The sequence below is a fragment of the Siniperca chuatsi genome, linkage group LG3 (assembly GCF_020085105.1).
Source record: "Siniperca chuatsi isolate FFG_IHB_CAS linkage group LG3, ASM2008510v1, whole genome shotgun sequence".
Taxonomy (NCBI): domain Eukaryota; kingdom Metazoa; phylum Chordata; class Actinopteri; order Centrarchiformes; family Sinipercidae; genus Siniperca; species Siniperca chuatsi.
The window spans coordinates 1192306-1217875 of NC_058044.1; the positions used below are offsets into that span (position 1 = coordinate 1192306).

Genomic DNA, 25570 nt, shown 5'->3' on the forward strand with positions numbered 1-25570 from the left:
TTCCCGATAGGTAGACGTGCAGTATTCGGATGTGATGGTAAACAGCAGTACTGCGCAGTGGTCAAACTAAAAATTAGGCTAGTTTTCTTAGCCCCTTAAAAATCAACATTTTGAAGGTTTTTATTAATAGCAAAAATGACATTTCCATCACATCAACAATACTGCGACTATGAAGCCTTTACGTCCGTAGACTTTCCTCAGAACTAGATGAGTGCGGATTTAGCAGAAACTGTTACGTCCCACAAACCTTTTTCAGTCTGCCACAAAACATTTATACCTCATGAATCACACTAGAATTATATAAATATAAAAAAAAATGTATTATGCTCCTCCCAAACATACATTTTATTGCATATTTGATAAGTTAGTGCTGATCTTTGTGGAATAACAGGGTGATATTGTACAGATAAATCTGTCTGTAGAGAGAAACAAAACTGCATTGTGTCTTTAGAGGTGAACACTCGTCTCCATGTTAGTTTTGTTTTGACTGTATGCAACATTCACCAGTTTGTTAATCAGATCAGTATGAAGCTCATGTGTCACTAATAGCTGATTCTCAAAGGAACATTTAGATATTTTAAGAAATCCTTTTTAGCCCGAAATGTGTTGTTTTCCCAGAGAAGATGGATATCAGTTTCATCTCTGTGTGCCCAGTACAGACAGAGGTCCAGGACGTGTTTAGCCTAGCTTAGCACAAAGACTGGAAGTGGGGGGAAACTGCTAGCTCAGCTCCTACCTTTACACGCATCTTATTCGCTAACGAACTAGTAATCAGTCCGTCCTGAAGTCAGCTGGGATTGGCTGACAGTAAAGTTAGGACAGATCTCAAACCAACAACCCCACTATAGTTCAGGACTTTAGAGATGCTGCTGTCAGTCAGATGTGCAGTCACTGCTCCCAGCACAGGTTGGTTAACAAATAGCTCCAACGCTAACTGCTGCTGAAACCACAATGTTTCCCTTTTACATTTCTGTTTCCACACTTCTATAAACAATACACAACATGTAAATCAGACACACATGAAATTGTTGTTGGAAGGTGGATTTTATCTCAATGTTAGCTTTAATTTAGCTAGGCTAGTATGTTTTAACATGCTTCTAGTCTCTGCTAAGCTAGGCTCAATGTCTTTCTTTAAAGGGCACACAGAAGTGAAGCTGGTATCAATCTATCAATCATTTTTTTCTATTTCTACATCTCTTTATGAAACAATATACAACATGTCCATCAGAAAGCTTTGGAGTTGTTGGGAAGTGGATTTGTTTTCTCTGTTGATGGGGCTAGGCTAACGGTTCACCCCCTGCTTCCTTTGTGCTTCGCTAAGCTAAACACACCCTGGATCTATCTCTGTACTAGTTGAAACTGTGTGTCCAGTGCAGTTGGCCGCTCATCTGATTTTGAGGACAACAAAAAATGTCTGAATGTTCCTTCAAGGTTTTTGCAATAACAGCAGAGTTTCTGTTGTCGAGGTAAAGAGGATTAAAGAGCTCACAGTGTTAGTTCAGTGTATTGATCCGTGAGTGTCTTTCACGTGTATTATACATGTAAGCTTTTTTTTTTCTATCACTATATGACTGTACAGTACTGCTTGTATAATTTACAGGTAAAGCATGTATTTTAAACTTTTTGTAAATCCAAATGATTACTGTGTACATATATACAGAAATGTAGAAAGTAATTAGGTTTGCAGTTAATCTCTAATAGCATGATAATTAGCGGGGTTTAGTATTTATGTACAGGCTGTATGTTAAATCTTTATGAAGGGAAACACTTGAAAATCACCTGATATCAGACTGCGTGCTGTCTAAGGATAAACTCTGCAATGCATTTTTTGTGCCTTTTATATCAATGTATGTAATCTAGACAATCTTGAAAAGCTTGTGTACAACCAAAATGACATTAAAATGGTTTTGGGGGCAAATACATCAGTTCCTGCTGTCTTTCTTACCGGGAGAGGTACCATTAGCGACAGCGCCGAAGAGTGCCACACACGTTAGCTTCCTCTAAAACATCAACACGATATCACCATGGTTTGAAAATAAAATTGTTGGTGACGTTACTGCTGGAAGCGGGGCAGCAACAAAAGTTAAATTGCAAAAAAAATGCGATGATCTCTGAATCCCCACAGCGCAATGCGCGGACATGTCAACGTTCACGCGGTCATTACCTAGCAAGCAAGACAGCTAGCTAGACAGCAAGGTAGCAAGCTATCTAGCAAGTGGTGTTCAGCTGGTCAGTGCAAGACTCTCTTTTCACCGGGTTTGTGTGGTTTCTTACGTCTGAAAACTGTTACGTTAGTCTACAACACAACGTTGTTGGTAGAACACCTTGGTAGCCTCTTTTCACTCGCAGTAGAGTACTGAACGTAAGCAAGATGACATCTGACTATGAAAAACTGAAAGACTTCTGAGTGATTTGATAAACGCAGTGACGGTTTCATTATTTCATTTTTTTTTAAAACCATCTACATCACCACTGTGTGTTTTTTTTATCATTTAAAGATACAGTCCCTGATTTTGTCATAATGCTCCAAAATACCATAATTTTCTCCCAGCTCACTGTTTGTTTTGAAACTCAACTGTGAACTTTGTTCAAGTTTATAACGTCGGCAGCAAGCTGGCATTTGGTTCCACTGTGACAAAACCAGAGAATGTACCTTTAACCAGCCACATCTGTTTATGGTTTAAAGTGAGCCCCATAAAAGACTGGCGGCAAAGAATATTCAATAGTAAAATGTCAAGTTCATTGAAATTAATGCAATTTATTAAACTCTGATGAAATTGTATTTGAACCTAACTGATATATATTTGTTACTATTGTTTTTATCTTAGCAGCAGGTTTTACATTTTACAGTTACAGATGTGCTGAGACATTGTGTGTGTGATTCTGCACCCAAAATAAATATGGACACAATGAATTCCACCCCTCATATGGTTTCATTGGTCGTACATGTTGATAGCCTATAAGCTGCTAATGAGTGCTGGGCCTTGTGTTAATGCATTGTGATATGTCCGAGCACAGGAAGCTTTATCGGTAAACTCCTTCCATGATGTCTTGTTTTGAGTTGATTCAGTTGTAATAAAGAGTGTTGTTGCATTGTTTCCAGGTGTTGTCTCCCACGGAGCAGAGCGCCCCGTCGCCACCCTCCCCGGACTATCGGACAAAGGGCCAGAGCAACGAGAAGGAGCATTTCCACATCCTTCCTCAGCTCCAGGCCAAGAGGGCCGACTTCCTCACCGTCATGCTAACTGGTACCTTGCCTCAGCGCCGGAGCTTTGCCACGCCAGATGAGGAAGTCCCAGAATCTCCAGGTCCAAAGGATGACGACGTCACAAAGAGCGAGTCCAACAGCGAGGCCAGTCAGAAGAGCACTGAACGTAGCCAGGACGCTGCGCCTTCAACACTCATGGCCGAGGACCAGAGGGGCCAAAAGGAGCACGCCTCAGCTGCTGATGCAGACCCTGACCTGGAGGATGCTTCCAAAACCCTCGTCCTCTTCTCACCTGGAGACACTCGCAAGTCTCCTTCTGGTGGGGATCATGTTCTAGAGGGTGAGTTGGCCACACCGTGTGCCCTCACTTTCCGTAACGACCGCCTCCTGGTCGGGGAGCCTGAACCCTCTGAGACCGGCCGTTTGTCCCCTGCTCTCAGGTCAGACCTTAGGCCTTCCACTCCCATCGCTCCTGCATCACCGCCCTTCACCAAAGTTGAGCGCACTTTCATCCATATTGCAGAGACATCACACCTCAATGTCATGTCTTCCAACGGTCACTCTTCCAAGGACAGTGACCGGGAAGTCGTGGCGATCATAAAAGCATCAGCTGTAGAGGATGACACCCATGAGCAGCAGGCAGCACCAGTGACAGAAGAGTCACCAGAGGAGTCTGTGCCAGACCAAACTACAGCCGTTGACAAACATCCCAAAACTGAGAATGGTCCGTCAACTGTCCTGGCCCAGTCTTTGGAGCCTGTCCCAGAAGCCATGTCACCAGTTCATGAACATCAAGATCTGTCGCAGGAACCTAAGAAACAGCCATCATCCAGTGAAGAAGCTCCCGAGCTTCAGACAACCGGATTAGAACTACTGGCCACCATAAAGCCCAGAATCCGAAGCCGAATCCCAATACTCATCTCTGAAGAGGACTCAGGCTCAGAGCAGTCCTCCTCCCTCTCAGCTCGGGCTCGGCTTCAGCAGCGGGCCAGGCAGCTGGACTTGGCCCGCGTGCTGGTCCAGAAGCAACAGGGTCGCTGGATGAGGAGGAGGATGGTGTCTGGGACGTCGTCATCGTTGTCCTCTGGGGACGATGAGCGTCGGAGGGCTTCCGAAACTCTGTCCACCACCGGCTCAGAGGAGGACACACATACCTCGGACGAGTCCAGGAGGAGTTCCCGTCTCAAACCGACGGAGGAGCAAGGTTCCAAGGAGTGCAGGAGCAGGATCCCTAGGCCTGTCACTCCCATAAAGAGGCCTTCAGTGGGGCTTGCTGCTGCTGCTCCTTCTCCTCTCTCCTTGCCAGACTCCAGCACTACCAAAGGAGCATCGTCCTTCACTAACGGGTATGATTCTGTTTCTCACTTTTGGTGTATACAAGTTTTCATTTTGAAGCTGTTTGATTAAATATTTCTGTAAAATTTTAAGAAATAACACATTAAATTTATTCTTCTGTCCACAGGAAACAGAAAGTTGGACTAAGCACTCTCAGCACTCAACGGAAGTCCAAACCTGTCTCACCCAGGTCCTCCTCCTCATGTCCCCGTCCCTCTGCTGCCCCTGCCCCGTCCGGCAGCCCTCGAATGCCCCTGCGAGTCCTGTTTGGAACCCGACGCAGCCTTAGCTCCACCCACTGCAGGACTGACAGCCCCTCCCCTCAGAGAGTATGTCCATCCAGGCAGCCCCTCTCGGTTCGAGCCCCAACTGTCCCCATGCTATCGCCCAGGACTACATCAACCATGCGGCGCAGCGCCTCGCAGGAAGCCACCGCCCAGACCTCATCTGGCACCACGCCTGCCAGGACCAGGCCTAAACCAGCTGGTACGGCTAAGGGGAAGGCAAATGCCAGGGAGAAGGCAGTACCCGCTAGATAATACAAAGAGACTCATCTCTGAGACATGTTTGTGTATAATCAGTCTTCGGACAAGCTACGCCTCAAAGGTTCTCACCTGATTCCATATTAGACTGTGATGTTACAATGACCTCCTTCAATTCATTTAATGTATACTGAACTCTTATATTTTCCAAGGACAGCTTACTGAACTGTCTTCACGGGCTTCCAGTAGTTTTGACTGACTGTCGTACAGGAGCGTTGCTGCCATGGTGCTATGGATACGTCTGCTGCTCCCTGGTTAATCCCTGATTTAACTGGTTTCTGGAGCTGAGAATCATGGCCTCCAACAAGTTCACTTTCAGAGACTCTCACCTAACACAGTACTCCCAGCTTGTCCACAGCTATACTACTCTTCTATTGACAGTACCCTGCTTGGTTCACATTGCATGGTGAAGTATATCATAAATACATTAAATCTGTAGAGGGAAAACCACATGTACCTTTAAATTATTTGATATAGTTCTCGCCTTCCTATTGGGATAAACAGGCCAAAAAAAAGATCAAATTGGACTGGTTTCAGTGACTGGAATGAACTGTGTTAGTATGATAAGAGATTCCTAATTATATCCTGTATTCATTATGGCCTTGGATAAAGAGAAGAGTTGGATGTGAACACTAAATAAATCGCTCGACCGCTCGCCTCCTCCTCATGGTGTGACAATGGGCATGCTTTAATCATTCTATTTTCTGGGTGTTTTTATTTTGTTTATGCTCTGAATTGTATATAATAGAATCATTTCCCATAAAGACATCTTTATTTTTTATCTTGCCAAGCAAAGTGTAAATTTCAAGTCTTTAACCTTCTGTTCCAACGTGTTGGCGCTATGCCTGTTTTTTTACGCATGAGAAAAACAGGGTTAACCATGAGAGGAAGTTATACCCGCTTGGATTCTGCTGACAGTGCAAAGGTCTGCTGGTTGTTGGAGCCCATGTTGTGTTTGTGCGGGGTCGATGGGCGCTGAGCTGTGAAGTAAAGTCTTGGTCATGTGGAAGGGCGTCTTGTCGTTCTTTTTTTCCAGCACAACACAAGGACCCGACCCGATCAGGTCCACGTTGACTCGCCATCGGCCTCGGGTCTGTCCAAATTTTGACTGGACCCAACGGGACGACGCATGCTGCAGTCTAACCTTCACTGCCTGTAAAAAGTATTCACCTCCCTTGGAAGTTTTTAAGGTTTAGTGTTTTATACATTCTTCTGCATTCCCTCGTCCCTCTGATCCATAGAAAAGGGCTGAGCTGGAGTGTGATATAGTATCATGTATCAACACCGCCGCTGGTTGTGAACCACAGCGCAGGTCAGCGGGACGATGCTGTGTTACGGTTGTTGTGATTCTGGCTGTGACACATTAGTTTACAACGGGTGTAACACTAACTGCATGCAGGGGTTGTACAGTATGTGTGCAGCGAACCGACACGGTTGCGTTGAAGCGACTGTATTCCCTGAACTCCCGCGTTGTCGCGGTAACGCATCCGCGGCCGCAGACGTTCAAATCCAGCGTGACTTCACGACGCTTTCTTGGCTAACGGTACAGCTACCGTAGCCATATCCAGAGCATCACAGCTCCATGCGGCCGTGGTCCGATCAATAACCGGACCCACCGCTTCAGCCAGGCGGAGCAGCTGCAGCTGAGGAAGCAGGAACGAGACACAAACGCATCATGTAAAGTGTCGCATCATCTCTCCTTCCCGTTTTATCCAGAGTGTTTCCCTAAACAGGCAGTGTGTTATAACTGGACCAACACGCTAATACTAAAACTACTGCGAAGGAACGCAAAGGTAGTTCGGAGAACAAATTCCCACCGTGACCCTTTGGGGGCGCCATCGTTTTACAAAGTAGATTTAATGTGGCTTTTTTTTTTGTTGTTTTTTTTTTTTAACTAATCAACAGAGAAAGATGTTTTAATGCCACAGTGAAAACAGATCTCTACAAAGTGATCTGAATGAATTAAAGCGGACACTTTTGTCAGGTTCAAGACACCTAGAACATTTAAATCATACACAAGGAAAGAAAGACAAAGGCATTAACTTGAGTTTTTACTCGCGAGGAGAGCAAGCATAGATGCATTCAGTTACATCTCCTACTCACTCTGAAGTGCATCTATGCAGCCTCCTCTCTTTTATTCAGTTTAGGAGATTCCCTGTTACATAGTTTTCTAAAGGGTGGGGGAAGTATATACTGCTACAATAAGAAAAGAAACAAAGTGATGTTGTCAGGTCTATCTCGTGAGAGCGGCCTTGAGATCAGCCACAACTCATGAGACCATCTGGTTCGGTGTCAGCCTGCCCTGTCGGTCACAGGATGGCTGTTAATCTCACAGACACAAGTTTAATAACACACATATACACACACAGCATTGCTGTGTACTTTAAAGGCCACTAAGAACAAAACATAAATGGGATAACTTATGTACATTTTATTCTAACAACTTTCTTAAACTTCCTTCCACTCGGTATCGCATGTCATGAAATACAGAAAGCCAGACGCTCAGACTGCTGACAGGAAACATGTTCAGCTGCTCAGTGTGGCGCTTCTTAGTGGTCCATCGTTTTATTCTCATTCTTAGTAAGCCAAGTCCTGAAGGGTGAGTTCATCGTCCTCTTCAGCACCGTGGACTGCACCGCTCAGGCTCTGAATATACGAGCGCCTGCACTCCCACATTAAACAGCTGTTTTATTAAATATCAGTAACCTACGTGTTTAAGGCTACGTGCATGTTTCAGTTTACGTTTTAGAAATCTAACACTTTAAATCCCTTTAAAAGTAGCATTCATTTAGATGTTGTGAATATAGCCTATTATTATAAATCCAATATAATGGACTTAAAAAAGTTACAGCTAACGTGATGCTTTCTAAACACTGTGGAGGTCATGATGTCATAATAAAGGTCACATTTTCATCGTGTTACACACATGGACAGTGATTCATGAAGGTGACTGTACAACGTTCCCAGTGGACGTCTGCAAGACTCTGATGTGGTAATGATCTAATATCAGCAGCCAGTTCTGCCAGAGATTTTATATATTTTTTTTTTATATAAAAATGTTTATATTAATATTATCGCAATATTACAGAACCTTGTGTATTATATGGTCACTACCAGTGACTGTAAACTAAACTGTAATATCAGTCTATAGAAATATTATACGGGCATATCTGCTGATGTTAAATGTGAGAAAGAGACAAAAAATTAAATATATCTATATTTATTTATTTATTTATTTTTATATATATATATATATATATATATATATTTATTATTATTAGTATTATTGTTGTTGTTGTTAGCTGAAGAGGCTGCATTTTAAACTCAGTCTTGGGTTGCAGTTTCCTGCTCGTCCACTAGGTGGACGTGATGACGCGCCGGAAACGATAACGACGCACCGGCGATGACGCAGGTCCAAGATGGCGGCGCAGGTAGAGTTGTGTTGTTTGGAGAGTTTTCCCTCGCACCTGAGCCCTCTGGATGTTTTGATATTAAAATGTCACCTGGATTCAGTTTTCCAGAATGACAACGACCCTCCGACCGTCCTCTTCACCCCGCAGCGGCCTCAGCGCTCCGGGAGGCCGGGCATTTTACTGCGCGTTCACCCGACCACCGAGGAGGAGACTGCGGACTGCGGAGGAGGAAACTCCCCCAGAGCCGAGTCCGGGAGCCGGGTCCGGCTGTTCACCAGCCGCCACTTCCTGCGGCACCACGGGCTCCAGCGGCTCGGCAGCACGGGGACTGTCCGGGCTCTGGAGCCGGTCAGCCTGGACAGAGTGGTGCTCGGAGCCCGCAGCAGGCAGAGCCTCCGCTGGGCCGGAGCTGAGCGGTTCTCCGGCGGGCTGCTGGAGCTCTGCCGCCCGGGACAGTGGCTGCTGGCCCGGCAGGGAGACCCGCTGCTGCTTCCCCCACACCCGCTGCTGGGAGACGACCCGGGACAGGTGAGACTCCGGAACGGGTTCTTTAATGAACCGAAACCCGGAAAGCTCAGAAGTTAAAACATTTTGAATCTGAAACATTGTCAGATATTTGCACATTTCTGCTGCTGTTGACTGGAAATGTAACAACTTTTCCAAAAATTACTTTTATATATTTAATATATTTGGTTTGAATAAAGTTTTAGTCATTTAACTGAAAACCAGTTTTGTTGCATTTGTCCCGATTCAGCAACAGATCAGATGTTTTTGTAATAAACTTTTGAATATTTTGGCTCTGAAATTTAAAAAAAAACATTTGTTTTTGTGTCAAAATGTTGCGACTGAATGTAAAACTGTGACTTGACCCTCCAGGACGCCACCGGGGAGGCGTCGCTCTTTTTGATTTCGTCATTCAAATCGATTATCAAACTCTATGCAGATGAATCTTCTGTCGATCAGCTGATCGGTGTTTTCTCTTCTTCGTGTGTTTTTCAGGAGCTGCTGGTTTTGGACTGCAGTCCTGTAGCGCAGGGACGGATCACAGCCGACACGTCTCTGGTTCTGACAGACTGCTGGGACTCGGCGGACCCCCCGGGCGCCCCCCCGCCCTGCCGCCCGCTCAGGCTGTGCGTGTCGGACTTCGCTCATTACGCCGACGGCCTCGGAGGGGGGCGATCTCTTCTGGACAACAGGAAGCTGCTGGGCTCGGGGTTCTCGGGCGTCCTGCGGGCGCTGGAGTGCAGGGTGGACGTCCGCGTGGGGGACGCTCGGAGACGGCTCGGGGTCGGAGGTCGGCGGGGCGCCGTGGACCCGGACAGCTGCGTGTTGGTGAGCAAGCAGCTGCTTCTCAGGCTGGGGCTGTTTAACCAGGAGTGGGTGAAGCTGTCCAGGCCCGGCGGGTCCTCCAGACCGCCTGCGGGCCAGACCGAGGTCAGGGGGGGCGTCTGCAGAGAGCGGCTGGTCTCCGTGCTGGTGGCGGATTTAAGGCAGAGTCCAGACCTGAACCAGAACCACGATGAAGTCGGTTTCATATCAGCAACTCTGTGGTTCAACATGACGGAAGGAGAAGAAATCCCCGAGAACAGCTGCACACTGAGGCTGAAGGTACACACACACACACACACGCACACACACACACACACACACACACACACACACACACACACACACTGAACACACACACACACACACACACACTGAACACACACACACACACGCACACACACACACACTGAACACACACACACACACTGAACACACACACACACACACACACACTGAACACACACACACACACACTGAACACACTGAACACACACACACACACACTGAACACACACACACACACACTGAACACACACACACTGAACACACACACACACACACTGAACACACACACACACACTGAACACACACACACACACACACACACACACACACACACACACACACACACTGAACACACACACACACACTGAACACACACACACACACACACACACACACACACACACACACTGAACACACACAGACACACACTGAACACACACAGACACACACATACTGAACACAGACACACACATACTGAACACACACTGAACACACACACACACACACACACACACACACTGAACACACACACTGAACACACACACACACACACACACACACTGAACACACACTGAACACACACACACACAGACACACACACACACACTGAACACACACTGAACACACACACACACAGACACACACACACACACACACACACACACACACACACACACACACACACACACTGAACACACACTGAACACACACACACACACACACACACACACACACTGAACACACACTGAACACACACACACACAGACACACACATACTGAACACACACTGAACACACACACACTGAACACACACACACACACACTGAACACACACACACTGAACACACACACACATACTGAACACACACACACATACTGAACACACACTGAACACACACACACTGAACACACACACACACACACTGAACACACACACACTGAACACACACACACTGAACACACACACACACACACACACACACACACACACACACACACTGAACACACACACACACTGAACACACACACACACACACACTGAAGACACACAGTTTGTGTTCGGGTGGAGTAGCGAATAATAACAGCTGGTCTCTGGTCTCTGGTCTCTGGTCCTGGTCTCTGGTGTCTGGTCCTGGTCTCTGGTCTCTGGTCTCTGGTCTCTGGTCTCTGGTCTCTTGTTCCGGCTCAGAGGTGGAGGCCGTCTCCTCCGGCGGACGGCGGCCGGCGCTCGGACAGTTTCTGCCGCTCAGCTTCTCCACCGTTCGCCAGCGAGCTTCACATCCAGCCGGTGGTGTCTCCGCTGTGCAGCGACCTCCGCTGCTACGACGCGCTGCTGTCCGAACACTTCCGGACGCCCAGGTCAGCTGACCGAACGAGTCGCCACACCACACACCCCTGCAGGTTCATTTAGTATCGTCATGATACGAGACGCCGGCATATAAATAACCTGCAGCCAGTTAAACCTCACAAACATCGATCTGTGTCTACGTTTTTCTGTGAGCCTCCATCGCTGACGCAGGTTGCATTGTGGGACATTGTGTTTTTACTCTTTATCTCACTTTATTTCCTGTGCGAACACACAATAAAATGCCCTGACGGCTGTTTGATCAGTTTACATGAAATCTGGTCGTCGGAGGAAGAAACTGATATGAGTTTCTGCCTGTCCAGTGCTGAGCGTTCAGATTAGTATTTGTAAGAATCACGTGAAAAGTTAGCGTAACACGCTAACCTGCTAAATGTTAGCGTGTTCCACTAACCTGCTAAATGTTAGCGTGTCACGCTAACCTGCTAAATGTTAGCATGTTAAGCTAACCTACTAAACGTTAGCGTAACACGCTAACCTGGTAAATGTTAGTGTGTTACGCTAACCTGCTAAATGTTAGCGTGTCACGCTAAATGTTAGCGTGTTACGCTAACCTGCTAAATGTTAGCGTGTCACGCTAAATGTTAGCGTGTTACGCTAACCTGCTAAATGTTAGCGTGTTCCACTAACCTGCTAAATGTTAGCGTGTCACGCTAACCTGCTAAATGTTAGCATGTTAAGCTAACCTGCTAAACGTTAGCGTAACACGCTAACCTGGTAAATGTTAGTGTGTTACGCTAACCTGCTAGATGTTAGCGTGTCACGCTGCTGACCCGTGCGCAGGTTCGCAGGCCGACACGTTAAGCGCCATGTGCGAGGATGCTCGTTAACTTCCTGCGTGTTAGCAGCGACAAACCTTCCAGTTTTAGTCCCACGACTTTAAAGTCCGTCACTCTCCTGTTGTTTACCTTTTCAGTGGAAATATCGCAAATATCCAAAGGAAAGGTGAAAGTGTCCCCAGTCTGACCAGCGCGTCCTCTCTCTCTGTGCAGGCTGGTCTCGCAGGGCGACATCCTGACGGTTCCAGCTGAAAACCATCCAGACCTGCTGGAGAACAGTTCAGACGGGATACACAGGTACGCAAACATCAGTCCGCAGGTGTTCATCAGTGCGCAGGTGAGACCGGACAGCACACGTCTGGGATTATTTGTAATGTGTTGCTTGTTTAATATAACGGGATCGCGGCTCGTTCACCGTGTCTGCGGAGAAAGGCCGTGACAGTCAGCAGCTTAGGATTTAATGAGGTGTGCGTTCGCTAATACTTCCTGCCAGCTTATATAGTCCTGATCAATACTCCACTGTGTTTGATTATTGATTTTTGCTCTGTTACTCAGATATGCTTCTTTAGGCCAGTTGATCTGAGCTGATGAGAGTCGTGAACATGAGCATGAAAGTTCGGGACCTGATTTAGTCAATAAATAAGTGACCTGCTCAGCGATGATGCGTCTGTGTGACCTTTGACCTCTGTCAGGTGTCCAGTGCTGTTCTTCAGAGTGCAGGCGGTGTGTCCGTCTGCAGAGGGAGGAGGAGGAGGAGGAGAAGAAGAAGCAGGAGGAGCTCACCTGGCCGACAGACTGCACACCTCACTCTACATGGTGACCTCTGACCTCTCCCACTGTTTCTTAACAAAAATCGTATTTATTGCGATTCATATTAAGGCGGTGTCGTCCCTCATTCGTCCAGGAGTGTTCCATCGCAGAAAACGTTTCGGTCGTAGTCGTCTGGACACTGTTTGAAAATGGTCTGAGAACTCAAGCTACTCTACGCTGTTCTCAGACCATTTTCACAATCGAGAATGACTTCCGGATGGGAGCCGAAACGTCTTGATTCTGAAAACAGCGTCCAGACGACCACGACCGAAACCTTTTCTGCGATTCATAATGTCGTCACGCAGAAAGCAACGCGATCCTGGTGGAGGACGGCTCATATGCAACTGCATCACACGCTTCTTATTCAAGAAGAACAAACGAAGTGTGTCGTCTCGTCTTTAGAACACTAGAAATGTTTTCTCGTGCCACCTGAAGGCAGATTTAACCTGAACCCGACCTGAAGGGAGACGTCGGGTATTAAGAGCCGGCTTCGGTCCCGCGTGAACCCCAAAGATCCTCTCGGCAGCCTCGTGTACGGTTCCGCCGTTCGGCGTGATCGTAAATCTGCCGTGGCCTCAAAGTGATGCGTTTTTCCCCATTTCCGCTCAACGCTTAATGATCGCGTACAACTCCGGAGCAGTGTGGGCGTAGAGTGGGCAGCGCCTCCTGCTGCAGCGGCGCCCCGACGCGCGTCTTTGGCGTTTTGTGACGTTTCAGGTGGCTGGACACATTTGCGGTGTTACTTTTGGTTGCACACAGCACAACACGGCGTTTGTGTCACAACTGCGGGTGCATGTAATCGTTCTTCGTCCCCGTCGCCGGGTTGATGCAGCCGACGGAGAAACTGGGTGCGTTTGTTTCGACCGAATGGATCTGCCCGCTAACACAAACGCGTTGTGTTTCACATTTTGCCGAGTCGTGCCGCTCGTCAGTTCGTGTCTCTGACAGTCTGTGTGTCTCCCCAGCGAGCGTCCACCAACAGCCCCGTCCCCTGCTGCTCTGTGGAGGGAGCGTCTCTGTGGAGCGGTCTGTCTCCACCAGGCCTCCACAAGACCGTCGACCTCATCAGCAGCATCGTCCTCCCACACCTGCACCACAGGTAACTCGGCCGTCTGCCGGGAGCTAAAGCAGGAAGTGTGAAAAGCGATAAATCTCCAGTAGGTTCTGTAAGCGGTATCGCAGAGGGAAGCACGATGGGATGTATGGTCGTGTGATCAGTGATGTCAGTGTTTTGTCTGGTTGCAGCAGCTCTCTGTCCGGTTGCACCGTCCTGCTTCACGGCGCCGCAGGAAGTGGGAAGGTGACAGCGGTCAGCGCGGCGAGTCGCAGACTGAACCTCCACCTGCTGAAGGTACGACAGCTGACTGACACAGTCCTCAGCTGACGCTCGTTTGTCCAGACATGTTGGTCTTCTTCTTCTTCTTCCTCTCCTTTCTTTCTTCTTCTTCTTCTTCTTCTTCTTCCTCTCCTTTCTTTCTTTCTTCTTCTTCTCCTTTCTTTCTTCTTCTTTCTTTCTTCTTCTTCCTCTCCTTTCTTTCTTCTTCTTCCTTTCTTCTTCCTCTCCTTTCTTTCTTCTTCTTCCTCTCCTTTCTTTCTTCTTCTTCTTCTCCTTTCTTTTTTCTTCTTCCTCTCCTTTCTTTCTTCTTCTTCCTCTCCTTTCTTTCTTCTTCTCTCTTTCTTTCTTTCTTTCTTCTTCTCCCTTCTTCTTCTTCTCCTTTCTTTCTTTCTTAATCTCCGTTCTTTCTTCTTCTTGTTCTTGTTCTTCTTTCTTTCTTCTTCTTCTTTCTTCTTCTCCCTTCTTCTTCTTCTCCTTTCTTTCCTCTTCTTCTTCTCCTTTCTTTCTTCTTCTTCTCGTAAAATGAGTCCAGGTTGCTGTAACGTTTAATGTTCTGCTGTAATCAGACATTTTATTATGCTCATTTCCAGCTCTATATTTTTATTCTGGGACTCCACTAGAGTCGCTTTGCATGATTCACAGTTAAAATAAATCCTTACTGGCCCTCAGTTCATCCTGTCTGAAACAAGCCGTTTTAGCTCCTGTCTCTTTAAGGCCCCCGCACTTTCTTCTGATTGGCCAACTTCCAGGAAGCCTGCCGATTAGTGGAGATGAGGACTTGTGACTCCTGAGTCGGTAAAAAGAGCCGTTCGTTTCAAACGAATCACTCATGACTCGCACATCACTACTTGCCGGTGAGCTCGGCGGCTATGACAGCTACAGTAACGTAGCTTGGAAAATAGCGATATGGGCCCTGAACTGGATGAATTTACTGTCTATCAGACCACAAATGAGACAAGAATTAGGTTGGGAAAACGCCGCCGCTGGAGCGGACTGTTTCTGGGGGCCAGGCCTCACTGCTTATTGTACAGAACACACAACTTTTAATACTTTATTAACTGATTTTGGTGAAACTGGATCATATTTTATGGAGAAAATATTTTCTGGTTTTCCCTCTGATGTCCTCCGGCTGCTCTGCCTCAACTCTCGGTGATTTACGGACTTTCCTGATGGACAGACAGCTTTAAAGTAACCACTAACTGCTGCTAACTTTAGCTGCCGTTAGCTAGTTAGCTAGTTAGCTCAGTTAGCCGTGCAGCTACCTATTAGATTAGCTGACTCTGCCCGGACTGGGAGCTCGGAGCCCAGAGAGTGTGTGTGTGTGTGTACGTACAGTTACACTTCCTGTTGTTGTTGCTGTTACCTGTGTGCAGGTGGACTGTGTGAGTGTGTGCGCTGACACTCCTGCAGCCTCGGAGGCGAAGCTGACCTCGGTGTTTCAGCGGGCCGACGCCCTGCAGCCCTGCATCCTGCTGCTCAGGAACCTGCAGCTCCTGCTCAAACCTCGAGGTGGCGCCGAGGAGGACGGCAGGGTCCCGGCCGCGCTCTGCCAGCTGCTCCACAGCGCCCCCACCAGGTCACTGACCGCCTTTAACCCTCCTACAGTAACACTGATCTGGCTGCAGGTGTCAGTCTTTTGTGTTTTTCCATTTCCTGCTTTTTGTTTGAAACTTTATTTTATTTTTGATATTTTCTGGTAAAAAGACACGGGCAATACAATACTTGTAAAGGAACAGGTTGGCGGTTCGATCCCGGCCTCCCCCCAGCCCACATGTCGAAGTGTCCTTGTCTTAAATTCAGAGCCAGTCAGAGCAGACTTAATCTCAGCGAGGTCTTTTTAACCCACGATGACAGGAAGCTCACAAAACTCAGCTGAAGTTGATTTAAAGTTCAGTTCAGAGGAAATGTACCGTGGCTGTCTGTGTTTCAGTGTGGTGGTGGTGGCGACGGTCTGCAGACCTCGGGATCTGTCTGCAGGTGTCGTGGCGGCGTTTGTCCACCAGGTGGCGATGGAGAGCCCCACTGAGGAGCAGCGGCGCTCCATGCTGGTCAGCCTGAGCCGAGACCTTCACCTGGGGAGGGACGTCAACCTGGAGAGACTCTCCAAACTCACTGCAGTACGTCACTGTTCAAACATCAAGATTAGACAGTCCGGACCCAGACCAGCACAGACCAGTCAGCACTAGTCCAGACCAGTCAGGACCAGTCCAGACCAGCACAGACCAGTCAGGACCAGCACAGACCAGTCAGGACCAGCACAGACCAGTCAGGACCCAGAGCTCAGTGAGCCAAATATAAATACATGGCTGAATGGAGCTCAGATGTCTGTTGATTGAGTAGGATCAGTTTTATTCAGTATTACAGTCAGATGACAGACAGACAGAAGGAGCTAATCAATTAATAATAATAAATAATAATAATAAATCGAGTTATCTAGAAGCATGAAAGAGACGTGACATCATGTGATCTGTCAGATCAAATCTTTAGGGAACAAACACATTTGTCAGAATTATATTTTAATGGATACGATACTGAACATGTTGACATATATCTGACACTGAGTTGTAACCTGTGTTTCGGCTACAGCTGGTGATAATGATATTTAACGCAGCTTCAGTGCGTCAGGTGGGTCCTGATGAGGAACCCTGCAGTAGGGCGGCGCGGCAGGACGTTCCAGTGGTTTAATGAACGTCTAATCACCACCGAAGCCGAACCTGCTTAAACACTTCGTGGCAAATATCGATAAGTGTTATGACTTGTGATCGGCAGGATCTGTAAATCCTGAGAACAAACTGGAGACCGTGTGCTGGCTGAAACATCGGGCTTCTGCAGTGACGTGACTCGCGTTAATGTTCACGCTGTCCAACACACCACATACACAACCATGCAAACTTTATTTAGTAGAAAGCTGACACCCTGACGGTTCTTCAGTGACCGTGATTTCTCCTCCTCTTCCTCCTCAGGGTTTTGTGTTGGGGGATCTGAGTGCTCTGCTGGTTGAGGCGGGTCGAGCCGCCTGCAGGAGGCTGATTCACACCTGGTGAGACCACAGACCCATGATGGTGGTAAATAAACCCCTCATCACCTCAGCCGCTCCATCACGGGCCGCGATGATGGAAAGATGGACCCACCGGTCGGTTTTTATTGCATCAGAATCGTAGAAAAGGTTTCAGTCGTCGTCGTCTGGACACTGTTTTCAAAATCAAGGCGTTTCGGCTCCCATCCGGAAGTCATTCTCAATTGTGAAAATGGTCTGAGAACTCAGAAATTTAAGCTACTCTGTGTTGCTTAAGCCCCGCCCTCTGGAAGGAGTCTTCCTGAGTATCTGTTCATAGCTAGTTTCACCTGAAACTGACCTAATAGTTCCCATGATGGCCCAGTAATCAGTAATCAGGCCTGTTGTTTTCTGGCTGCACCTCCCTCATCACCTGATTAGCATCTGATTGGCTAAGCCGAAACGTCTTGATTCTGAAAACAGTGTCCAGGTGACTACGACTGAAACCTTTTCTACGATGGAACACTCCTGGACGAATGAGGGACTACGCCGTCTTGTTGCATCAGAATAACAAAACGTACTCGTGCGAATTCAGTTTGTTTAAGCTTAGAGCAAAAATATGGCTTTGTGTTTCTCAACCAATCAGAACGGAAACTATCTGACCATGTGACTCTGTGTTTACAAACATTACTGATGTAAACGACCCTTTAAACAGAGTCGTATTCAAAGACCCGCCAATCATTTTCTAGTTTTTAAATTCGAATGCAGTCTCCGCTAACCCGGCTCCCGGGCTGGTCCTGAATCCATCTCCGCCTCTCGTCCTCCGTCTTTTTGTTTAAATCTTGAATCACTCTCTGGAAGAATAAAAAGCTTCTGACAGAACACGACGCGTTCTTTAAAGCCCCCTCAGTTTGTTTTGATCGACTCGTGTTACTGAGAACTTCATCCTGACGTGTTAAACACTCAGTGTCCTGCTGTGTGCAGTGCTGGCCGGCAGGAGGAGGATCTGTGCTCCAGCGGAGTGACCATCATGAACCAGGACTTCACCTCCGCCCTGGAGACCCTGCAGGACGCCCAGTCCAAGGCCATCGGAGCCCCCAAGGTGATAAGACCCAGTTCAGCACAACAAGCCTCTAAAACTGCCAGACTGTTTGATTTACTGAGATCGTCCGATGGGATCATCACGTGACTCACGATAAATATTAATGTTGCCTTATACGGCAGTTATTTCTTCTTCTGCTGCTTCTAGTGACCAAACAAACATGATCGCAGCTTTAAAAACTGCTGAATTAATAATAATAATAATAATTAATAAAACTTTATTTATAGAGCACTTATCAAAACAAAGTACAAAGTGAAATACAACAAGAGAAATAAAACACCACGGTGAATGACGAAATATAAAGAAACAAAATACACAAAAGCAATAAAATAAGCAGTTCAGGTAAAATCAGGATCTGCTTTCAGATAAAAATGTGTTTTGAGACGAGACTTAAACGAAGACTCTGACTCAGACAGCCTGATGTCTTCGGGCAAGTTGGTCCAGAGCCTCGGGGCCCTGATGGCCAAAGCTCTGTCCCCCTTAGTTTCCATCCTGGACTCAGGAACAGACAGGAGACCCCTGCCCGAAGATCTCAGACTACGTGAAGGTTCATAAGGGATTACAAGGTCTAGAATACAGTCTGGAGCCATGAAGAGCCTTAAAAGTAATCAACAAGATCTTAAAATCAGTCCTGAAACCAACAGGGAGCCGATGTAAAGAGGCTGAACCAGGTGTGATGTGGTCGCACCTCTGGGTCCTGGTTTACAGCCGAGCAGCTGAGTCCTGTACAGTCTGCAGTCTGTCAGAGTTTTTAGATTAAGACGAGTGAACAGACTGTTACAGTAATCGAGGCGTGAGGAGATAAAAGCATATACAACAGTTTCTGCATCACTAAGATTTAAAATAGATCGGATTTTTGTTTCTGAGGTGATAAAACATGATTGGACGAGCTGAGTGACACGTTGCTCAAAACATAAACTGCTATCAAACAGGACACAAAGGTTTCTTGCAACAGCCTTGATATGTTGTGACAGGTTACCAGTAGATGGCAGTATTTGTTTAGTGATGTGTTGGGGCCCAATAACAAGGATTTCAGTTTTATTTGAGTTGAGCTGAAGAAAATTTATCAACATCCAGTGTTTTATGTCAGACAGGAAGTCCTGCAGAGAGCTCAGCGTACTGAGGTCAGTGGGCTCGACAGGGAGGTACAACTGTGTGTCATCCGCATAACAATGAAAAGAAATCACATGTCTGCGGATTACATCACCCAAGGGAAGCATGTATAAGGAGAACAGTATTGGTCCCAGAATTGAACCTTGAGGACCACCGTACTTGATATGGGAAAAGGATGACATGAAGTTATTAATGCTGACACAGAGTTTCCTACTGGACAGATAAGATGCGAACCAGTCTAGTGCAGAGCCAGATTCGCCCACCCAGTGCCTCAGTCTGTCTAAAAGAATGCCATGATCAATTGTGTCAAAGGCAGCACTTAAGTCCAGCAGCGCAAGAATTGAACACGTGCCTGCGTCTGCATTCATTAAAAGGTCATTGGTGACTTTGAGAAGGGCTGTCTCAGTGCTGTGGTGCTGACGAAAGCCAGATTGGAACTTTTCAAAGGTATTATTGTTTTCCACAGCAGCAAGAAGCTGCTTAGATACAAGTTTTTTGATAACCTTGGAAATAAAAGGCAGTTTGGAGATTGGGCGGTAGTTATCCAGGAGGGTGGGATCAAGCCCAGGTTTTTTTAGGACTGGCTGGACACAAGCTGTTTTAAAGTAATCTGGGACGCAGCCAGTAGACAGCGAGCTGTTAAAAATAATTAGCAAAAGGGGCGAAATACAATCCATGACTTCCAATAAAAACCTAGTTTTAGGGGATTTTGTCCAGAGGGCTGGAGGACACTCTCATAAGAGACATGATGTTCAGGCAGAAAAATTGCTCAAAGAATCCCCGAGCTGGTGACAGGAACCCTGACCCAGCTGCCGGTTGACCGTGACCCAGCTGCCGGTTGACCGTGACCCCGCTGCTGGTTGACCCTGACCCCGCTGCCGGTTGACCGTGACCCAGCTGCTGGTTGACCCTGACCCCGCTGCTGGTTGACCCTGACCCCGCTGCTGGTTGACCCTGACCCAGCTGCCGGTTGACCCTGACCCAGCTGCCGGTTAACTTGACCCGCTGCTGGTTGACCCTGACCCAGCTGCTGGTTGACTGTGACCCCGCTGCTGGTTGACCCTGACCCCGCTGCTGGTTGACCCTGACCCAGCTGCTGGTTGACCCTGACCCCGCTGCTGGTTGACCCTGACCCAGCTGCGGTTGACCCTGACCCAGCTGCCGGTTAACCCTGACCCAGCTGCCGGTTGACCCTGACCCAGCTGCTGGTTAACCCTGACCCAGCTGCCGGTTGACCCTGACCCAGCTGCTGGTTGACCCTGACCCCGCTGCTGGTTGACCCTGACCCAGCTGCCGGTTGACCCTGACCCAGCTGCCGGTTAACCCTGACCCAGCTGCCGGTTGACCCTGACCCAGCTGCTGGTTAACCCTGACCCAGCTGCCGGTTGACCCTGACCCCGCTGCCGGTTGACCCTGACCCCGCTGGTTAAACTGTGTGTGAACAGATCCCCGCTGTGCGTTGGGAGGATGTTGGAGGTCTGCAGCAGGTGAAGAAAGAGATCCTGGACACAGTTCAGCTTCCTCTGCAGCGTCCAGAGCTCCTGTCTCTGGGTCTGAACCGGACCGGAGTCCTGCTGTACGGACCACCAGGAACGGGGAAAACTCTGCTGGCCAAAGCCGTGGCTACTGAGTGCTCCATGACCTTCCTCAGGTAGAAACACCTTCAGCTTCCTCAGTAACTGTCAGCACAGACGGCAGGAAACCTTTTCTGATTGTTCGCGTTTATATCTAATCAGTTTGCATCAGAAGCGTTGAAGGAGAATGAGTTGTATGCCGTCCTTTCGTAAAACATTACAGTTGGTTTCAACATATAAAGATAAATGTGTATAATTTCTCTTTGTGATTTAATGTTTGATAAACTGCTCCTTGACACCAGAACTCAGCGTTTTCAATGAAGAACTTGACGCAACATTCGTTTAACAAGACCGACGCTCCGAGATGCAGATTAGAGAAGTGAGGTTTTCGTAACGCTGATGATGTGCAGGACGCGAGGCGTTCATTGTGGTTTTGTCCTCGTGCCGCTGCCTCGAGTTTGTTCCAACAAACAGTAATGCTTACCGCACTGTCGGCTGTCAAGACAAAAGAAAGTTTTATACCAGAGCGCATAATTACAAACAGGCAACGGAAGCCAAACGATGACAAAACAAAATGAAGGCCAAGTCTAGAAAAATGATGGAAGCGTATTTATTAGTATTTTTATTTTTTGACTGTTGTTATGGGTGTGTGTGCTGCGGCTGTGTCACTTATATAAGTTGTGTCTTGTCTTTTTTGCGGCACTTTATGCGACTTTAAAGCCGTTGAACCTGCTGTTTGTGTGTTTCAGTGTTAAAGGTCCAGAGCTCATCAACATGTACGTGGGTCAGAGTGAGGAGAACATCAGAGAAGGTCTGTGTCGGAGATCATTCCGGTTTATTTCAACTCCAGTCTTGTTTTTTACACGTTTGTCCATCTTTTAAGTAACAACAACGTAACGTAGCTAACGTTCTCACCACGTTAATATCTGAGGTCCGTGAACACAGAAGAGAAAGCGGAGACGAACAGTAAAATCACGAGTTCAGAGCCACTTCCTGCTTGACCTTTGACCTGCTGTTCGTACTGAAGTTTGTTTGTTTTTCGACGTCAAATAGAAGATAAAATATAAAAAGAATGAACTGAATTTCAGTATACTGAAATAACCATGCTGTGTGCTGGATTTTCAAAATAAAAGCCTCAGAAGGTAACGGGAGCTTACGGCAGGCTTCTGGAGTGCTGATGACTTTCAAAATAAAAGTCTCAACGAGTTTCTTTCCTTTTTTTACTTTTCAGCAGTCGCACACACTTTCTTCGGGAAATGCATTTTCTAGTAATACGTGATTTCCACTTCAGTTTATTAGCTAGAATTACTCCAAGGACTCGTACTAATATATTATCTATATAAACATTTGTTTTCGGAGGTAGGCCCAAACTAAATTAAATGAGTTTTCGTAACATTAAGTGAAAGTTTATTTATCCTAAACCATTTAGATAAATGATTTCGGTCATTATTCAGCTATTACTTGTGTCAGCAGATGAAATCTGAGACGCTCACAGTTTTCCTTCGGTGGTGCGCTCGCTCCGAATAAAGTGGTTCATAATCTGGATCGGCCGGGTCGTTTCCGTGCGATCGCCTGACTGTCGTGTTCACGGATCTCAGATATGAACCTTTTTGCTGGTTCTGCTCATAATGAGTCCATTGAAAAGGTTTCTGAGCAGACCGATGCTGATGTTGTGCTCAGTGTTCTGCAGAGCGCGCTCAGCAGCTCCCTGTGTCGTCTTCTTTGACGAGCTGGACTCTCTGGCTCCCAGCAGGGGGCGCAGCGGAGACTCAGGAGGGGTGATGGACAGGTGAGTTTACCTGCACTGATCCCAGGTCTGTTCATTAAACAGGCTGTTTTTCTGCTTCTCGTGTCGGACGTCTTCTCCTGTTTGCAGCTTTTTGTTTTAGTTCGGTTTTGTATTTATTTTACGTCAGTCTCTCGTGCGTTTTATTGTGACATCTGTTCTAGAAAGACGTGTTAGTGTTCAGCTGCAGCGCGCTCAATAAAGTTGGACTGAATCTCTCCGCACAGGGTCGTGTCCCAGCTGCTGGCCGAGCTCGACGCTCTGCACTCGTCTGTCGGGGTTTTTGTGATCGGAGCCACAAACCGTCCAGACCTGCTGGACCAATCACTGCTGAGGCCCGGCAGGTGTGAGCTCGCACACACACACACACACACACACACACACCTGTATCTCTGCTCTCGTGCGCACACAATACTCTGTGTTATTTTACTGTTTTAAATGTGTCTACAATGTTTCATGTTGAAGTCTCTTCCTGCTCGTTCGCACGAAACAAGCGAAACAGACACAAGAACCAACACGAGTCATCTGTCATATTTATCAAAAAGCTCTGATGATAAAGACCTCCGGCAGGTCCGGCAGGTCCGGCAGGTCCGTCAGGTCCGGCTTTGGGATGTGTCCCCGTCTGTGAAATGTTAAAGTGGGTCTGGATCTCTTGTGTCTCCTTCAGGTTTGATAAGCTGGTCTACGTTGGAATGAGCGAGGACCGAGTCTCTCAGCTGCAGGTTCTGCAGGCCATCCTCAGAAAGTAAGAACCGCTCGCCCACAGCACGCCGCCGCTCGGTCCGGACTAGGATCAGGAAAACTCCGCTGCAGCGTGCAGAAACAGCTGCTGTGGTTTGTTTTCGGTCGAGTAGCGACACGTTCACGTTCACGTGTTCGCGTCGACTCTTTCACTGCTGCTGTTATTGTTCGCTCATCGACAGAATTTGAAGACAGGGAAGTCAAATTTAAATCCAAATTATTTATTAACTAATTAATTCATTAATTTATTAATTTACTGTAAAAACAAATCTTCCAGAGAAAGCCTGGCTCTAATGTCCTGAAAGGTGAGGCGGTGTTAGATATGAAGACGTGACCACAGATAATAAACAAACTGATAATTAGTATTAATTAATATTAAGACTTTCACGAGACTTCACGATTGATTCATGTTGATTCAGGTTCCAGCTGGACTCCGCCGTGGACCTGCAGGAGGTGCTGGACCGCTGCCCCGCTCACATGACCGGCGCTGACCTGTACGCGCTCTGTTCGGACGCCATGACGGCCGCCATCAAGAGGAAGATCTCGCTCATCGACGACGGTGAGCAAACGGGCCCAACAGGAAGTCGATACGGGACTGTCCCCGGATAGTTTGACACCCAGCTGAATAACTGTCAGTGAAGTTAATATAACGTCACAAACAGTAATTAATATTCACAGCAGACGGTTCTAATATAAATCAAAGTGCCGGATTTAATAATTAGACTCGTGGCGTTGAAATCTCAGCTTCTGTGACTCCGTCAGTCGTCGCTGCCCGATCTAACAGTTAGCAGCGGTGTCGATGAGACGGCCGCAGGGATGAAATTAGAAACTAGATATTAAATCTTCTTCAAATCCGATCATTCGCACGCGAGTCTTTACTGCAGAGCTTTAAACCCCTTAATGCAAATACATCGGAGTAAACCGTGATGTTAGAGACCTTTAACTTCTCTAAAATGACTCCACCTGTAACTTCAGGTGTTTTCAGGAGAACAGCTTCTGGGCGTGATATTAACTCTGTATGTTTTTAGGGTTCGAGTCAGTGTTTTACTGGCGGTAACCGAGCGTCTGAGCTCTGCGACGGTCCGAGACCCGAGCCGAGTTACAGCAAACTGACGTCAGCCTTTAAAGTCGCTGGTTTCTTCCTACAAACAGAAAACTGACAGCGATGGTATTTCAAATCAAATCTGAAACAGAAACCTAAAGACCCGTCGACCCGTCTGTCCCCGTTCACACGAACTCTCTCTCTCTCTCAGGTCTGGACTCGGAGGACTCTCCCGTCCTCGTCTCCGTTGAGGATTTCTCTGCGGCGCTGGAAAACTTCAGGCCGTCTGTTTCCGACCAGGAGCTGCTGCGATACCGAAACATTCAACAGAAACTCTCTGCGAAGTAGGAACTGACGGGCGCCGCTGATGTTCGCAGGACTCGGACGAAGGTCTGATCGTCTGCTTTAAAGTTCCAGCTCTGAAAAATCAGCAGTGTAAACAGACTGTAGATGTAAATGATGTAAACAAGTTGATTTATAATTTTGTGACATGTAATTAATAAATACAGAAGTTCAGACAGACGTGGGATTTCAGTTTTTCAGGTGAGAGAGTTTCTTCACACACCAGAAGCTCATTGAAGCGTAATGATTTCTGTCTTAACGAGGTTTCTGCGGCTTTTCACAGAAACCTCTTCTCTCGTTAACAATTATTAGATTATTATTATGACACAGCAGCTCTGCTTTCCTACAGTTTCTATAATCATAACCAGTGTGACTTACACTGACTCAGTCATGTACATTTAATGTTGTAAACAAATCCTTTTAGGGGGTCGGATCACACTCACAGACTTTTAAAAATAGTTTCCTGGTGCGAAGA

General features: G+C 47.1%; 4 protein-coding genes across 12 annotated transcripts in view; all 4 read left to right on the forward strand.

The window, feature by feature from the left end:
• ttbk1a (tau tubulin kinase 1a) overlaps positions 1-6094 on the forward strand; it is a 54191-nt gene extending 48097 nt beyond the window's left edge. For all 4 annotated transcript variants that reach the window (XM_044189292.1, XM_044189291.1, XM_044189293.1 and 1 more), the window contains 2 exons: positions 3104-4554; positions 4671-6094. In XM_044189292.1, the coding sequence (XP_044045227.1) occupies positions 3104-4554; positions 4671-5082 (1863 nt within the window). In that variant the 3' untranslated portion in view covers positions 5083-6094. The remainder of the gene's footprint in view (positions 1-3103; positions 4555-4670) is intronic.
• LOC122873026 (NACHT, LRR and PYD domains-containing protein 12-like) overlaps positions 1-25570 on the forward strand; it is a 657912-nt gene that overhangs the window by 343132 nt on the left and 289210 nt on the right. The window lies entirely within an intron of this gene.
• Positions 1-25570, forward strand: part of LOC122873028 (NACHT, LRR and PYD domains-containing protein 12-like) — a 1034258-nt gene that overhangs the window by 145775 nt on the left and 862913 nt on the right. The window lies entirely within an intron of this gene.
• pex6 (peroxisomal biogenesis factor 6) lies at positions 8470-25275 on the forward strand. 2 transcript variants are annotated; one of them, XM_044189315.1, is made up of 18 exons: positions 8470-9026; positions 9498-10106; positions 11302-11471; positions 12468-12551; positions 12947-13070; positions 14030-14163; positions 14310-14415; positions 15774-15976; positions 16331-16517; positions 17364-17440; positions 18380-18497; positions 21056-21261; positions 21934-21995; positions 22865-22973; positions 23198-23314; positions 23638-23715; positions 24131-24270; positions 24965-25275. In XM_044189315.1, exons 1-18 carry the CDS (start codon positions 8505-8507, stop codon positions 25099-25101), a joined length of 3183 nt encoding a protein of 1060 aa, XP_044045250.1. In that variant the 5' UTR covers positions 8470-8504; the 3' UTR covers positions 25102-25275. The 2 variants fall into 2 exon arrangements, with proteins under 2 accessions (XP_044045250.1, XP_044045251.1); XM_044189316.1 differs by having other exon boundaries at positions 14313-14415.